Consider the following 17,162-nt stretch of genomic DNA (forward strand, 5'->3'; position numbering starts at 1 on the left):
TAATTGCGGTAAGGGGTATCCTGGTGAAGCTAATTGCGGTAAGGGGTATCCTCGTGAAGCTAATTGCGGTAAGGGGTATCCTGGTGAAGCTAATTGCGGTAAGGGGTATCCTGGTGAAGCTAATTGCGGTAAGGGGTATCCTGGTGAAGCTATGTGGGGTAAGGGGTATCCTGGTGAAGCTAATTGGGGTAAGGGGTATCCTGGTGAAGCTAATTGCGGTAAGGGGTATCCTGGTGAAGCTAATTGCGGTAAGGGGTATCCTGGTGAAGCTAATTGCGGTAAGGGGTATCCTGGTGAAGCTAATTGGGGTAAGGGGTATCCTGGTGAAGCTAATTGGGGTAAGGGGTATCCTGGTGAAGCTAATTGCGGTAAGGGGTATCCTGGTGAAGCTAATTGGGGTAAGGGGTATCCTGGTGAAGCTAATTGGGGTAAGGGGTATCCTGGTGAAGCTAATTGCGGTAAGGGGTATCCTGGTGAAGCTAATTGCGGTAAGGGGTATCCTGGTGAAGCTAATTGGGGTAAGGGGTATCCTGGTGAAGCTAATTGCGGTAAGGGGTATCCTGGTGAAGCTAATTGGGGTAAGGGGTATCCTGGTGAAGCTAATTGCGGTAAGGGGTATCCTGGTGAAGCTAATTGGGGTAAGGGGTATCCTGGTGAAGCTAATTGGGGTAAGGGGTATCCTGGTGAAGCTAATTGCGGTAAGGGGTATCCTGGTGAAGCTAATTGGGGTAAGGGGTATCCTGGTGAAGCTAATTGCGGTACGGGGTATCCTGGTGAAGCTAATTGCGGTAAGGGGTATCCTGGTGAAGCTAATTGCGGTACCGGGTATCCTGGTGAAGCTAATTGCGGTAAGGGGTATCCTGGTGAAGCTAATTGGGGTAAGGGGTATCCTGGTGAAGCTAATTGCGGTAAGGGTATCCTGGTGAAGCTAATTGCGGTAAGGGGTATCCTGGTGAAGCTAATTGCGGTAAGGGGTATCCTGGTGAAGCTAATTGCGGTAAGGGGTATAGTAAAGTGTTTTTAATGTTTAAAACCTGTTTATTACTGTGTTGTTATTAGATCCTGGTGAAGCTGTGTAGCTTTGTCTCTCCGGCGGAGGAACTGGCCCAGAAAGACGATCTCCAGCTACTCTTCTCTGCCATCACGTCCTGGTGCCCCCCCCACAACCTGCCCTGGAGGAAGAGCGCCGGCCAGGTCCTCACCACCATCTCACGACACGGACTCAGCGTCAACGTCATCAAGTATATCCACGGTGAGAGGTTTGGGGTTGGTTGTGTTGGCAAAATTCAGAAAACATTCCCATCATTTCCAGAAATCTTGTTGAGAGGATTTCCACTTGTCATTTTAAAATAAATTCCAATTTTATTCCCTCTTAAATTTGTCAAGCCTCCAAACGGGAATTCTGGAAAACCTGTGCATTTTTGGGAACGTTTTCTGAATTCTTACAACCCTAAATGGTTGGTGTCTGTGTACCGAGAACATGCAGATGAATGGACGCGATGGATGGTGTGTTTGTGTTTGTGTGTGTGTGTGTGTGAGGCTGCTGCCACATTAACCTCCCTCCCTCCCTCCCTCCCTCAGAGAAAGAGTGCCTGGCCACATGTATCCAGAACATGCAGCAGTCAGATGACCTCTCACCCCTGGAGATCGTAGAGATGTTTGCCGGTCTGTCCTGCTTCCTGAAGGACTCCAGCGACGTCTCCCAGACCCTGCTGGACGACTTCAGGATGTGTCAGGGATACACGTTCCTCTGCGACCTCATGCTCAGGTAGGCTCATATTAGAGGTGTGTGTGTGTGTGTGTGTGTGTGTGTGTGTGTGTGTGTTTCAATATCAACAACTCTCCCTCCCAGTAGTGTAGAGATGTTCTGAACAGTGTTATGATATCTTCCTCTACAACATAGTGTGTTATGGTGTTAACCCCTTCCTCTTCCTCTACAACATAGTGTGTTATGGTATTAACCCCTTCCTCTTCCTCTACAACATAGTGTGTTATGGTGTTAACCCCTTCCTCTTCCTCTTCCTCTACAACATAGTGTGTTATGGTGTTAACCCCTTCCTCTTCCTCTTCCTCTTCAACATAGTGTGTTATGGTATTAACCTCTTCCTCTTCCTCTTCAACATAGTGTGTTATGGTATTAACCCCTTCCTCTTCCTCTACAACATAGTGTGTTATGGTATTAACCCCTTCGTCTTCCTCTTCCTCTACAACATAGTGTGTTATGGTGTTAACCCCTTCCTCTTCCTCTTCAACATAGTGTGTTATGGTATTAACCCCTTCCTCTTCCTCTACAACATAGTGTGTTATGGTATTAACCCCTTCCTCTTCCTCTTCCTCTACAACATAGTGTGTTATGGTATTAACCCCTTCCTCTTCCTCTTCCTCTTCAACATAGTGTGTTATGGTGTTAACCCCTTCCTCTTCCTCTTCAACATAGTGTGTTATGGTGTTAACCCCTTCCTCTTCCTCTTCCTCTACAACATAGTGTGTTATGGTATTAACCCCTTCCTCTTCCTCTTCCTCTTCAACATAGTGTGTTATGGTATTAACCCCTTCCTCTTCCTCTTCCTCTTCAACATAGTGTGTTATGGTATTAACCCCTTCCTCTTCCTCTACAACATAGTGTGTTATGGTATTAACCCCTTCCTCTTCCTCTTCAACATAGTGTGTTATGGTATTAACCCCTTCCTCTTCCTCTACAACATAGTGTGTTATGGTATTAACCCCTTCCTCTTCCTCTACAACATAGTGTGTTATGGTATTAACCCCTTCCTCTTCCTCTACAACATAGTGTGTTATGGTATTAACCCCTTCCTCTTCCTCTACAACATAGTGTGTTATGGTATTAACCCCTTCCTCTACAACATAGTGTGTTATGGTATTAACCCCTTCCTCTTCCTCTTCAACATAGTGTGTTATGGTATTAACCCCTTCCTCTTCCTCTTCAACATAGTGTGTTATGGTATTAACCCCTTCCTCTTCCTCTTCCTCTTCAACATAGTGTGTTATGGTATTAACCCCTTCCTCTTCCTCTACAACATAGTGTGTTATGGTGTTAACCCCTTCCTCTTCCTCTTCAACATAGTGTATTATGGTGTTAACCCCTTCCTCTTCCTCTACAACATAGTGTGTTATGGTGTTAACCCCTTCCTCTTCCTCTTCCTCTACAACATAGTGTGTTATGGTATTATCCTCTTCCTCTTCCTCTTCAACATAGTGTGTTATGGTATTAACCCCTTCCTCTTCCTCTTCAACATAGTGTGTTATGGTATTAACCCCTTCCTCTTCCTCTACAACTTATTGTGTGTTATGGTGTTAACCCCTTCCTCTTCCTCTTCCTCTACAACATAGTGTGTTATGGTATTAACCCCTTCCTCTTCCTCTTCAACATAGTGTGTTATGGTATTAACCCCTTCCTCTTCCTCTACAACTTATTGTGTGTTACTTGTTTCACTATATTAAATGTACCCCCCCCCCAGATTGGAGCAGGCCAAAGAGGAGGACAGCAGTGATGCTCTGAAGGATCTGGTCAACCTAGTGACGCTTCTGACCACCTATGGCGTGACGGATCTCAAACCGGCCGGTCTCACCACTGGAGCCCCCTTCCTCCTGCCCGGCTTCGTACTCCCACAGCCTTCTGGGAAAGGTACAGTCAACCCGAGCGTCATCACAGCTCCAGTGTTTTACTCAGCTCACTGCCACACCTTCCTAGTTAACGTCTTAAGCATAGAAATAGAGTTGGTAGAATGAGTTTCTCCATTTTAGTCAACAATTCCTTAATGGTTGTAGCCAGATTGCCATGGTATGAATAACATGCCGTTCAACAAATTCTATTTTTATGAGCTTGAGTCTCTGTGTGTGTGAAAACCAGAACTGTCCAGAATGTGTTAGTGTCATAGGAGTGGGTGGAGCTGTGCGCCTCAACAGGGAAGTGACACATTGTGATCAACAGGGAAGTCCGGTTGTCTGGGTGACGCACTGACCTGTCCTCTGACTCAGCCTGCAGTTTAAATGGAAATCAAATCAAACTTTATTGGTCGCGTACACAGTTTAGCAGGGTGGCAGGTAGCCTTGAGGTTAGTGGTTAGCGTGTTGGGCCAGTAACTGAAAGATCGCTGGTTTGAATATCCGAGCCGACAAGGTGAAGAATCTGCCGATGTGCCCTTGAGAAGGTCACCCATCATTTGCTCCAGGGACCTATCATACTACTATGACTGACCCTGTAAAACAACACCTATCATACTACTATGACTGACCCTGTAAAACAACACCTATCATACTACTGACCCAGTAAAACAACACCTATCACACAACTATGACTGACCCTGTAAAACAACACCTATCAAACTACTATGACTGACCCAGAAAAACAACACCTATCAAACTACTATGACTGACCCTGTAAAACAACACCTATCATACTACTATGACTGACCCTGTAAAACAACACCTATCACACTACTATGACTGACCCTGTAAAAGCACTTTGACTCCTGCTGAAAACATTTGATTGATTGTTGGTCTGTGTCTCGTCCAGGCCACACGGTGAGGAACCTCCAGTCGTTCTCCGTCCTACAGAATGCCTTCCTGAGGGCTAAGACGTCCCGGCTGACCGGCACGCTGCTGGACGCCATCGGCAACATCTACGCCGCCGACCACGCCAACTACTTCATCCTGGAGGCACAACACACACTCTCACAGTTCGCTGACAAGGTGTGTGTGTCTGTGTCTGTGTGTCTGTGTGTGTCTCTGTCTGTGTGTGTCTCTGTGTGTGTCTCTGTGTGTGTCTCTGTGTGTCTCTGTGTGTGTGTGTGTCTCTGTGTGTGTGTCTGTGTGTGTGTGTGTGTGTGTGTATATATGTCTGTGTGTGTGTGTATGTGTTATATGTTATGCAGCTATATGTTATTCTAAATAAAACCCCATCTCTTTCCAGGTGGCCAAGCTGCCAGATGCCCAGACAAAGTACTTTGACCTGTTGGAGTTTGTAGTGTTCAGTCTGAACTATGTTCCCTGTAAGGAGCTGTTCAGTGTCAGCGTCCTGCTGAAGGGCTCTACGTCATACACCTGCAGTATCACAGCCACCAGGTAGGGAAGTGTGTGTGTGCGGCTGCGTCTGTGTGTTTGTGTGAGTGCGTGTGTTTGTGTGTGTGCGCACGTCTGGGCATGCGTGTGTGTGGGAGCGTTCTTCACAATCAGCTAGTATCATCTGGTATCTGGTATCTAGTATCTGCTATCATATCTGGTATCTGGTATCTAGTATCTGCTATCATATCTGGTATCTGGTATCTAGTATCGTATCTGGTATCCAGTATCTGGTATCTGCTATCATATCTGGTATCTGGTATCTAGTATCGTATCTGGTATCCAGTATCTGGTATCTGGTATCGTATCTGGTATCTAGTATCTGGTATCTAGTATCTGGTATCGTATCTAGTATCTGGTATCTAGTATCTGGTATCTAGTATCTGGTATCTAGTATATGGTATCTGGTATCGTATCTGGTATCCAGTATCTGGTATCTGGTATCGTATCTGGTATCTAGTATCTGGTATCTAGTATCTGGTATCGTATCTGGTATCCAGTATCTGGTATCTGGTATCTAGTATCTGGTATCGTATCTAGTATCTGGTATCTAGTATCTGGTATCTAGTATCTGGTATCTAGTATCTGGTATCTAGTATCGTATCTGGTATCCAGTATCTGGTATCGTATCTGGTATCTAGTATCTGGTATCTAGTATCTGGTATCTAGTATCTGGTATCTAGTATCTGGTATCTAGTATCGTATCTGGTATCTAGTATCGTATCTGGTATCTAGTATCTGGTATCTAGTATCTGGTATCTGGTATCGTATCTTGTATCTGGTATCTAGTATCTGGTATCTAGTATCTGGTATCTGGTATCTAGTATCGTATCTGGTATCTAGTATCTAGTATCTGGTATCTAGTATCTGGTATCTGGTATCGTATCTGGTATCTAGTATCTGGTATCTAGTATCTAGTATCGTATCTGGTATATGGTATCGTATCTGGTATCGTATCTGGTATCTGGTATCTAGTATCTGGTATCTAGTATCGTATCTGGTATCTAGTATCTGGTATCTGGTATGATATCTGGTATCTGGTATCTGGTGTTGTATCTGGTATCTAGTATCTGGTATGGTATCTGGTATCTGGTATCTAGTATCTGGTATCGAGTATCGTATCTGGTATAGTATCTAGTATCTGGTATCTAGTATCCGGTATGGTATCTGGTATCGTATCTGGTGTCGTATCTGGTGTCGTATCTGGTATCTGGTATCTAGTATCTGGTATCTAGTATCTGGTATGGTATCTGGTGTCGTATCTGGTGTCGTATCTGGTGTCGTATCTGGTGTCGTATCTGGTATCTGGTGTCTTATATAGTATCTGGTGTCGTATCTAGTATCTGGTGTCGTATCTAGTATCTGGTATCTAGTATCTGTTATCTGGTATCTGGTATCGTATCTGGTGTCTTATATAGTATCTAGTATCTGGTGTCTTATATAGTATCTGGTATATAGTATCTGGTGTCTTATATAGTATCTGGTGTCTTATGTAGTATCTGGTATCTAGTATCTGGTGTCTGGTATATAGTATCTGGTATCTAGTATCTGGTGTCTTATATAGTATCTGGTATCTAGTATCTGGTGTCTTATATAGTATCTGGTATCTAGTATCTGGTGTCTTATATCTGGTGTCTTATATAGTATCTGGTGTCTTATATAGTATCTGGTATCTAGTATCTGGTGTCTTATATAGTATCTGGTATCTAGTATCTGGTGTCTTATATAGTATCTGGTATGTAGTATCTGGTGTCTTATATAGTATCTAGTATCTGGTGTCTTATATAGTATCTGGTATCTAGTATCTGGTGTCTTATATAGTATCTGGTATGTAGTATCTGGTGTCTTATATAGTATCTGGTATCTAGTATCTGGTGTCTTATATAGTATCTGGTATCTAGTATCTGGTGTCTTATCTGGCGTCGTTTCTGGTGTTGTATCTAGTATCTGGTATCTGGTATATGGTATCTGGTATCGTATCTAGTATCTGGTATATGGTATCTGGTATCGTATCTAGTATCTGGTATATAGTATCTGGTATCGTATCTAGTATCTGGTATATGGTATATGGTATCGTATCTAGTATCTGGTATATGGTATATGGTATCGTATCTAGTATCTGGTATATGGTATCTGGTATTTGGTATCGTATCTAGTATCTGGTATCTGGTATCGTATCTGGTATCTGGTATATGGTATCTGGTATCGTATCTAGTATCTGGTATATGGTATATGGTATCTGGTATCGTATCTAGTATCTGGTATATGGTATCTGGTATCGTATCTGGTATATGGTATCTGGTATCGTATCTAGTATCTGGTATATGGTATCTGGTATCGTATCTGGTATATGGTATCTGGTATCGTATCTAGTATCTGGTATATGGTATCTGGTATCGTATCTGGTATATGGTATCTGGTATCGTATCTAGTATCTGGTATATGGTATCTGGTATCTGGTATCGTATCTAGTATCTGGTATATGGTATCTGGTATCGTATCTGGTATATGGTATCTGGTATCGTATCTAGTATCTGGTATATGGTATATGGTATCGTATCTCTTATCGTATCTGGTATCTGGTGTCGTATCTAGTAACTTATCTAGTATCTCATCTATTGGGGCTGGAAAGCCACATATATTTGGGATCAGATCTCGTATTTCTGTCCAGCAATGCAAAATATATAAAATGTTTGATTTCCTAATTTTGAAATCGATATGGATGCCCTTATAAATGTAAATCGACTCTTTCACTATTCAATGAATCTAACTCCTCCCTCAGGACTCTGTTGAAGTTGAGTCGTCATGACGCGGTGTTCAGTGATGTGTTGAGAGAGGTGGGGCTGCTGGAGGTGCTGGTTAACCTCCTGCATAAATATGCTGCCCTGCTCAAAGACCCCGCAACGCAACAACAGACTCAGTCACAGAACAACGAACAAGGTGAGGAGTCTCCCTCTCTCCCTCTCTTCCTCCCTCTCCCTCTCTTCTTCCCTCTCTCCCTCTCTTCTTCCCTCTCTAACTCTCTTCCTCCCTCTCTAACTCTCTCCCTCTCTTCCTCCCTCTCTAACTCTCTTCCTCCCTCTCCCTCTCTTCCTCCCTCTTTTCCTCCCTCTCTCCCTCTCTTCCTCTCTTCCTCCCTCTCTAACTCTCTTCCTCCCTCTCTCTCTTCCTCCCTCTTCCTCCCTCTCTAACTCTCTTCCTCCCTCTCCCTCTCTTCCTCTCTCTCTTCCTCCCTCTCTTCCTCCCTCTCTAACTCTTCCTCCCTCTCCCTCTCTTCCTCCCTCTCTTCCTCCCTCTCTAACTCTCTTCCTCCCTCTCTAACTCTTCCTCCCTCTCCCTCTCTTCTTCCCTCTCTAACTCTCTTCCTACCTCTCCCTCTCTTCCTCCCTCTCTCACTCTCTTCCTCCCTCTCCCTCTCTTCCTCCCTCTCTCCCTCTCTTCCTCCCTCTCTAATTCACTTCCTCTCTCTTTCCCTCTTCCTCCTCTCTCGTTCTCTCTCCCTCTTCCTCCCTCTCTTCCTCCCTCTCTCCCTCTTTCTCCCTCTCTTCCTCCCTCACTCTATCCCCCACCCCCTCTATTTCCATCTCTCTCTCTCTGTCTCTAGGTGACTGTAAGAACAGCAGTGTAGCGGAGGAACAGAAACAGTTAGCTTGGCTGGTCATGGAGACGCTGACTGTCCTGCTGCAAGGCTCCAACACTAACGCAGGTACCCACACGCAAACATTATGGCTAACAAGGCCGTGAAATTACACAGAAACCTCAGTATTTAAACTCTTTTGTGTGTTCAACTCGTATGATTCCCTTTATTAAAGCCAAGCGAATCCAGACAGAATCCTCCCAATCCCCACATCCCCTTCAGAACATAATCCCATACTAGTATTGATGTCACACAGCCCCAACCCTGGGTTTCTCTGGGTTTCTCTGAGTTTAGGTAATGCACACGAATCTGTCTCTGTCTGCCTGCCTGCCCCAAACTGACACACACACATACATACACATGCCGGATGACAAATGACTCAAATGATTTCTATTTGAACAAGCCTTGACTCTGGGCAGAGCTCAATGGTTTCACTTCTGTCATTCACGATCATGTGACACTGGACAGGAAGATATGCACTTCCTCCTTCTATATGTCGATTGGCTGGCTGGCTGTATGGATTCCTCATCTCAGAGATCACCAACATCATCTATTTGTGCTCGCTCGCTCTCTCTTTCTCCTTCTGTCTCACTCTCTCCTTCTGTCTCAATCTCTCTTTATGTCTCAATCTCTCTTTCTCTCTCTCTCTCTGTATCTCTCTCTGTATCTCTCTCTCTCTCTTTCTCTCTCTCTTTCTCTCTCTTTCTCTTTCTCTCTCTTTCTCTTTCTGTTTCTCTCTCTCTCTCTCTCTCTCTCTGTATCTCTCTCTGTATCTCTCTCTCTTTCTTCTGTCTCAATCTCTTCTTCTGTCTCTCTCTTTCTTCTCCGTCTCTTTCTCTATCTTTCTTCTCTGTGTCTCTGTCTCTCTCTCTCCATCTCTCTCTCCCACTATCCTGGTCTGAGTAAGGAACGGTAGTGGAGGCCAGACTAATATGATGAGTCAGTGTTCTCTAGCAGAGATGGAGACTCAGAGATGTGTATGATAAATGAGTGTGATGGGTGAATAAAGGTTGTTATTATTAGTATCATCTCTTATTGTGTCTCTTCCAATGTCCCTCCCCCTCTCTCCTCTCCCCGCTCTCCCCTCCCTCCTTCTCTCCCCATCCCTCTCCCCTCCCTCCTTCTCTCCCCATCCCTCTCCCCTCCCTCCTTATCTCCCCATCCCTCTCCCTCCTCCTTCTCTCCCCCATCCCTCTCCCCTCCCTCCTTCTCTCCCCCATCCCTCTCCCTCCCTCCTTCTCTCCCCATCCCTCTCCCCTCCTCCTTCTATCCCCCATCCCTCTCCCCTCCCTCCTTCTCTCCCCATCCCTCTCCCCTCCCTCCTTCTCTCCCCATCCCTCTCCCCTCCCTCCCCTCCTTCTCTCCCCTCTCCCATCCCTCCCTTCTCTCCCCCATCCCTCCCTTCTCTCCCCCATCCCTCTCCCTTCTCTCCCCCCCACCCCCTCCTCCAGGTCTGTTCAGAGAGTTTGGAGGGGCGCGGTGTGTCCACAACATAGTGAAGTATGATCAGTGCAGGGAACATGCTCTGATGATCATTCAGCAGCTGGTTCTGTCCTCCAGCGGAGATGATGACATGGGAACACTACTGGGTCTGATGCACTCTGCCTCGTCTACCGAGCTACAGCTCAAAACAGACATACTACAGGTGAGATACACACACCTACACACACACTACTGGGTCTGATGCACTCTGCCTCGTCCACCGAGCTACAGCTCAAAACAGACATACTACAGGTGAGATACACACACCTACACACACACTACTATGTCTGATGCACTCTGCCTCGTCTACCGAGCTACAGCTCAAAACAGACATACTACAGGTGAGATACACACACCTACACACACACACTACTGGGTCTGATGCACTCTGCCTCGTCTACCGAGCTACAGCTCAAAACAGACATACTACAGGTGAGATACACACACCTACACACACACACTACTGGGTCTGATGCACTCTGCCTCGTCCACCGAGCTACAACACACACACACCTACACACACCTACACCTACACACCTACACACCTACACACAAACACACCTACACACCTACACACCCACCTACACACCCACCTACACACACCTACACTTACACCTACACACACACTACACACACCTACACTTACACACACACCTACACACACCTACACACACCTACACACACCTACACCTACACACACACCTACACACACCACCCACACCTACACACACACCTACACCTACACACACCTACACCTACACACACCTACACTTACACACACACACACAGACACACACACACACCTACGCACACACCCACACACAGACCTACACACACACACAGACCTACGCACACACACCTACACACACACCTACACACACACACACACACACACACACCTACACACACCTACACTACACACACCACACACCACACACACACACACCTACACACACACACCTACACACACACACACACACACCTACACACACCTACACCTACACACACACCTATATTACCTACACACACCTACACATACCTACACACACACACACACACACACACACACCTACACACACACACCTACACACACACACCTACACACACCTACACCTACACACACCTACACATACACACCCACCCAGCCCTAACCTCCTCTCCCTCTCTGCTAGACTCTCCTGGCTGTGCTGAGAGAAAGCCATCGCACGCGGACAGTCTTCCGGAAGGTCGGGGGCTTTGTGTATGTGACGTCGCTACTCGTTGCCATGGAGCGCTCTCTGTGTCAGCCGCCGTGTCACGGGTGGGAACGGGCCAATCAGAACCAAGTGTTTGAGCTCCTCCACACCGTCTTCTGCACGTTGACCGCTGCCATGCGCTACGAACCCGCCAACTCACACTTCTTCAGGACGGAGATCCAGTATGAAAAACTGGCAGACGCTGTCAGGTACAGTATAGGCCATTATAGGACATTATAGGACATGTATAGGACATAGGACATGTTAGGACATTATAGGACATGTATAGTATAGGGCATGTATAGGACAGGACATGTATAGGACATGTATAGTATAGGGCATGTATAGGATAGTATAGGACAGGACATGTATAGGACATGTATTGGACATGTATAGGACATTATAGGACATGTATAGGACAGGACATGTATAGGACATGTATAGTATAGGGCATGTATAGGATAGGACAGGACATGTATAGGACATGTTTAGGACATTATAGGACATGTATAGGACATGTATAGGACATTATAGGACATGTATAGGACATGTATAGTATAGGACATGACATGTATAGTATAGGGCATGTATAGGACAGGACATGTATAGTATAGGACATGTATAGGACATGTATAGTATAGGACATGACATGTATAGTATAGGACATGTATAGTATAGGGCATGTATAGTATAGGGCATGTATAGGACATGACATAGGACAGGACATGTATAGTATAGGGCATGTATAGTATAGGACATGTATAGGACATGTATAGGACATGACATGGATAGTATAGGACATGTATAGGACAGGACATGTATAGTATAGGGCATGTATAGGACAGGACATGTATAGGACATGTATAGTATAGGACATGACATGTATAGGACATGTATAGTATAGGACAGGACATGTATAGTATAGGACATGTATAGGACATGTATAGGACAGGACATGTATAGTATAGGGCATGTATAGTATAGGACATGTATAGGACATGACATGGATAGTATAGGACATGTATAGGACAGGACATGTATAGTATAGGGCATGTATAGGACAGGACATGTATAGGACATGTATAGTATAGGACATGACATGTATAGGACATGTATAGTATAGGACATGACATGTATAGTATAGGGCATGTATAGTATAGGACATGTATAGGACATGTATAGGACATGACATGGATAGTATAGGACATGTATAGGACATGTATAGGACAGGACATGTATAGTATAGGACATGTATAGGACATGTATATGACATGGCCAAAAGTTTTGAGAATGACACAATAATACATTTTCACAAGTTTGCTGCCTCAGTTTGTATGATGGGAATTTGCATATACTCCAGAATGTTACGAAGAATGATCAGATGGATTGCAATAAATTGCAAAGTCCCTCTTTGCCATGCAAATGAACTGAATCCCCCAAAACATTTCCACTGCATTTCAGCCCTGCCACAAAGGACGAGCTGACATCATGTCAGTGATTCTCTCGTTAACACAGGTGTGAGTGTTGACGAGGACAAGGCTGGAGATCACTCTGTCATGCTGATTGAGTTCGAATAACAGACTGGAAGCTTCAAAAGGAGGGTGGTGCTTGGAATCATTGTTCTTCATCTGTCAACCATGGTTACCTGCAAGGAAACACGTGCCGTCATTATTGCTTTGCACAAAAAAGGGCTTCACAGGCAAGGATATTGCTGCCAGTAAGATTGCACCTAAATCAATCGCTTATCGGATCATCAAGAACGTCAAGGAGAGCGGTTCAATTGTTGTGAAGAAGGCTTCAGGGTGCCCAAGAAAGTCCAGCAAGAGCCAGGACCGTCTCCTAAAGTTGATTCAGTTGCAGGATCGGGCACCACCAGTACAGAGCTTGCTCAGGAATGGCAGCAGGCAGGTGTGAGTCCATCTGCACGCACAGTGAGGCGAAGACTTTTGGAGGATGGCCTGGTGTCGAGAAGGGCAGCAAAGAAGCCACTTCTCTCCAGGAAAAACATCAGGGACAGACTGATATTCTGCAAAAGGTACAGGGATTGGACTGCTGAGGACTGGGGTAAAGTCCTTTTCTCTGATGAATCGCCTTTCAGATTGTTTGGGGGCATCCGGAAAAAAGCTTGTCCGGAGAAGACAAGGTGAGCGCTACCATCAGTCCTGTGTCATGCCAACAGTAAAGCATCCTGAGACCATTCATGTGTGGGGTTGCTTCTCAGCCAAGGGAGTGGGCTCACTCACAATTTTGCCTAAGAACACAGCCATGAATAAAGAATGGAATGGTACCAACACATCCTCCGAGAGCAACTTCTCCCAACCATCCAGGAACAGTTTGGTGACAAACAATGCCTTTTCCAGCATGATGGAGCACCTTGCCATAAGGCAAAAGAACTAAGTGGCTCGGGGAACAAAACATCGATATTTTGGGTCAATGGCCAGGAAACTCCCCAGACCTTTATCCCATTGAGAACTTGTGGTCAATCCTCAAGAGGCTGGTGGACAAACAAAAACCCACAAATTCTGACAAACTCCAAGCATTGATTATGCAAGAATGGGTTGCCATCAGTCAGGATGTGGCCCAGAAGTTAATTGACAGCATGCCAGGGCAGATTGCAGAGGTCTTGAAAGAAGGGTCAACACTGCAAATATTGACTCTTCGCATCAACTTCATGTAATTGTCAATAAAAGCCTTTGACACTTATTAAATGCTTGTAATTATACTTCAGTATTCCATAGTAACATCTGTCAAAAATATCTAAGGACACTGAAGCAGCAAACGTTGTGGGAAATTAATATTTGTGTCATTCTCAACTTTTGGCCACGACTGTAGTGTAGTATAGGACATGTATAGGACAGGACATGTATAGTATGGGACATGTATAGGACAGGACATGTATAGTATAGGACATCTGTTTAGTACAGGACATGTATAGGACAGGGCATGTATAGGACATGTATGGTATAGGATATGTTTAGTATAGGACATGTATAGGACAGGACATGTATAGTATAGGATATGTTTAGTATAGGACATGTATAGGACAGGACATGTATAGTATAGGATATGTTTAGTATAGGACATGTATAGGACAGGGCATGTATAGGACATGTATAGTATAGGATATGTTTAGTATAGGACATGTATAGGACAGGGCATGTATAGGACAGGACATGTATAGGACATGTATAGTATAGGGCATGTATAGGACAGGGCATGTATAAGACAGGACATGTATAGGACATGGCCCAACTAATCATTAAACAGTGATGAGTATTGAAGTGTGGTAGATCGTGAGTCTTCACATGAGACTTCTTCTACTGCTGATGATGATGATAAAAGGGCTGTCTACACTGAACAAAAATATAAACGAAACCTGTAAGGTGTTGCTGAAATAAAGATCCCGTAAATTTTCCATACGAACAAAAAGCTTATTTCTCTCAAATTCTGTGCACAAATTTGTTTACATCTCTGTTAGTATTTCTCATTTGCCAAGATAATCCATCCACCTGACAGGTGTGGCCTATATCATTGTGCTGGGGACAATAAAAGGCCACTTTAAAATGTGCAGTTTTGTCACACAACACACTGCCACAGATTTCCCAAGTTTTGAGGGAGCGTGCAATTGGCATGCTGACTGCAGGAATGTCCATCCAGAGCTGTTGCCAGAGAATTTCATGTTGATTTCTCTACCATAAGCCGCCTCCAACAACGTTGTTTTAGAGAATTTGGCAGTACGTTGAATCGGCTTCACAGCCGCAGACCACATGTAACCACGCCAGCCCAGGACCTCCACATCCGGCTTCTTCACCTGCGGGATCGTCTGAGGGTGGTGGGCCAAACCAAGCCCACCCATGGCTGTGCCCCTGCCCAGTCATGTGAAATCCATAAATTAGAGCCTAATGAATTGATTTAAATTGACTGATTTCCTTATATGAACTGTAAACTCAGTAAAATCTTTGACATTTTTTTGCATGTTGCGCTTATATTTTTTGTTCAGTATAAAATAAATACGATTGATTGATTGATTGATTATTGACTCATGCCCCCACCACCTTCAGGCTGCTGGGTTGTTTCTAGGAGGCCAAGAAGGTTGGAGTCAGGGAGTGTTCCCTTCAATGCCCAGCCCTTCCTGAGGGCTGCTGGAGGACGACGGGGGCAGGGGGCGGGACCGGGGACAACATCTGCCCCACCCTCAAACACTGCAGCAAGCTCTTCATCTACCTTCATAAGATGGCCACCGACTCTCCTTCGACAGAATACGTCAGTCACTGTTTCTCACTAAAACAGACTCTAGGCCCCTCCCTCAACAGGTCAGTGATTGACTCACTCAACAGGTCAGTGATTGACTCCCTCAACAGGTCAGTGATGGACTCCCTCAACAGGTCAGTGATTGACTCCCTCAACAGGTCAGTGATTGACTCCCTCAACAGGTCCAGTGATTGACTCCCTCAACAGGTCAGTGATTGACTCCCTCAACAGGTCAGTGATTGACTCCCTCAACAGGTCAGTGATTGACTCCCTCAACAGGTCAGTGATTGACTCCCTCCCTCAACAGGTCAGTGATTGACTCCCTCAACAGGTCAGTGATTGACTCCCTCAGCAGGTCAGTGATTGACTCACTTAACAGGTCAGTGATTGACTCCTCAACAGGTCAGTGATTGACTCCCTCAACAGGTCAGTGATTGACTCCCTCAACAGGTCGGTGAGTGATTGGACTCCCTCAACAGGTCAGTGATTGACTCCCTCAACAGGTCAGTGATTGACTCCTCTCAGCAGATTGACTCCCTCAGTGATTGACTCAGGTCTTGAACAGGTCAGTGATTGACTCCCTCAACAGGTCAGTGATTGACTCCCTCAACAGGTCAGTGATTGACTCCCTCAACAGGTCAGTGATTGACTCCCTCAGCAGGTCAGTGATTGACTCCCTCCAACAGGTCAGTGATTGACCTCCTCAACAGGTCAGTGTGGACTCGGTGATTGACTCACTTAGCAGGTCAGTGATGGACTCCTCAACAGGTCAGTGATTGACTCCCTCAACAGGTCAGTGATTGACTCCCTCAACAGGTCAGTGATTGACTCCTCAACAGGTCAGTGATTGACTCCCTCAACAGGTCAGTGATTGACTCCAGTGATTGACTCAACAGGTCAGTGATTGACTCCCTCAACAGGTCAGTGATGGGACTCCCTCAACAGGTCAGTGATTGACTCCCTCAGCAGGTCAGTGATTGACTCCCTCAACAGGTCAGTGATTGACTTCCTCAACAGGGCAGTGATTGACTCCCTCAACAGGGCAGTGATTGGTTAAACAGGCCAAAGGAGTCTAACCCCAAATCAATGGTTGTTGAATCAATGGGCTGTTTGGGAGTTCCATGAGGGCGACGCACAATTGACGGCGCCTTCCGGGTTGTAGGAGTAAATAAGAATTTGTTTTTAAACTGGCTTGAAAATACATCCCGTGACAATCAAACCTCAGGCCAGACAAGTCACAGATTCATTGATACCAAAGCCCCACAGATTTAGATATCGAGTTCCTCTCAGATCCGTCTGAGACTCAAACAGTGACTTCATGGACTCTCACATACCTCAATGCAGTTGTGCAGTTTTGACTAGGCTGTGCTGCCTTGTGAATGAAGAGCTTACCTGCCACACTGTTGTGCAGGGTCTCTCCAAACAAGTTCCTGGGTACCCACAAGGGGCACACATTTTGGTATTATATTATACAG

The 17,162-nt window shown here is 45.3% G+C and overlaps 1 protein-coding gene across 1 annotated transcript in view; it reads left to right on the top strand.

Annotated features, from left to right (window-relative positions):
• Positions 1-15,516, top strand: part of LOC112262500 (WD repeat and FYVE domain-containing protein 3-like) — a 66,363-nt gene extending 50,847 nt beyond the window's left edge. The window contains exons 6-15 of the mRNA XM_042331147.1: positions 1,060-1,252; positions 1,582-1,768; positions 3,480-3,646; positions 4,538-4,713; positions 4,934-5,085; positions 7,865-8,022; positions 8,687-8,788; positions 10,171-10,364; positions 11,374-11,645; positions 15,498-15,516. Of these exons, the coding sequence (XP_042187081.1) occupies positions 1,060-1,252; positions 1,582-1,768; positions 3,480-3,646; positions 4,538-4,713; positions 4,934-5,085; positions 7,865-8,022; positions 8,687-8,788; positions 10,171-10,364; positions 11,374-11,645; positions 15,498-15,516 (1,620 nt within the window). The remainder of the gene's footprint in view (positions 1-1,059; positions 1,253-1,581; positions 1,769-3,479; positions 3,647-4,537; positions 4,714-4,933; positions 5,086-7,864; positions 8,023-8,686; positions 8,789-10,170; positions 10,365-11,373; positions 11,646-15,497) is intronic.
• Positions 15,517-17,162: the final 1,646 nt, after the last annotated feature.

Source organism: Oncorhynchus tshawytscha, linkage group LG12 (genome assembly GCF_018296145.1).
Source record: "Oncorhynchus tshawytscha isolate Ot180627B linkage group LG12, Otsh_v2.0, whole genome shotgun sequence".
NCBI classification, from domain to species: domain Eukaryota; kingdom Metazoa; phylum Chordata; class Actinopteri; order Salmoniformes; family Salmonidae; genus Oncorhynchus; species Oncorhynchus tshawytscha.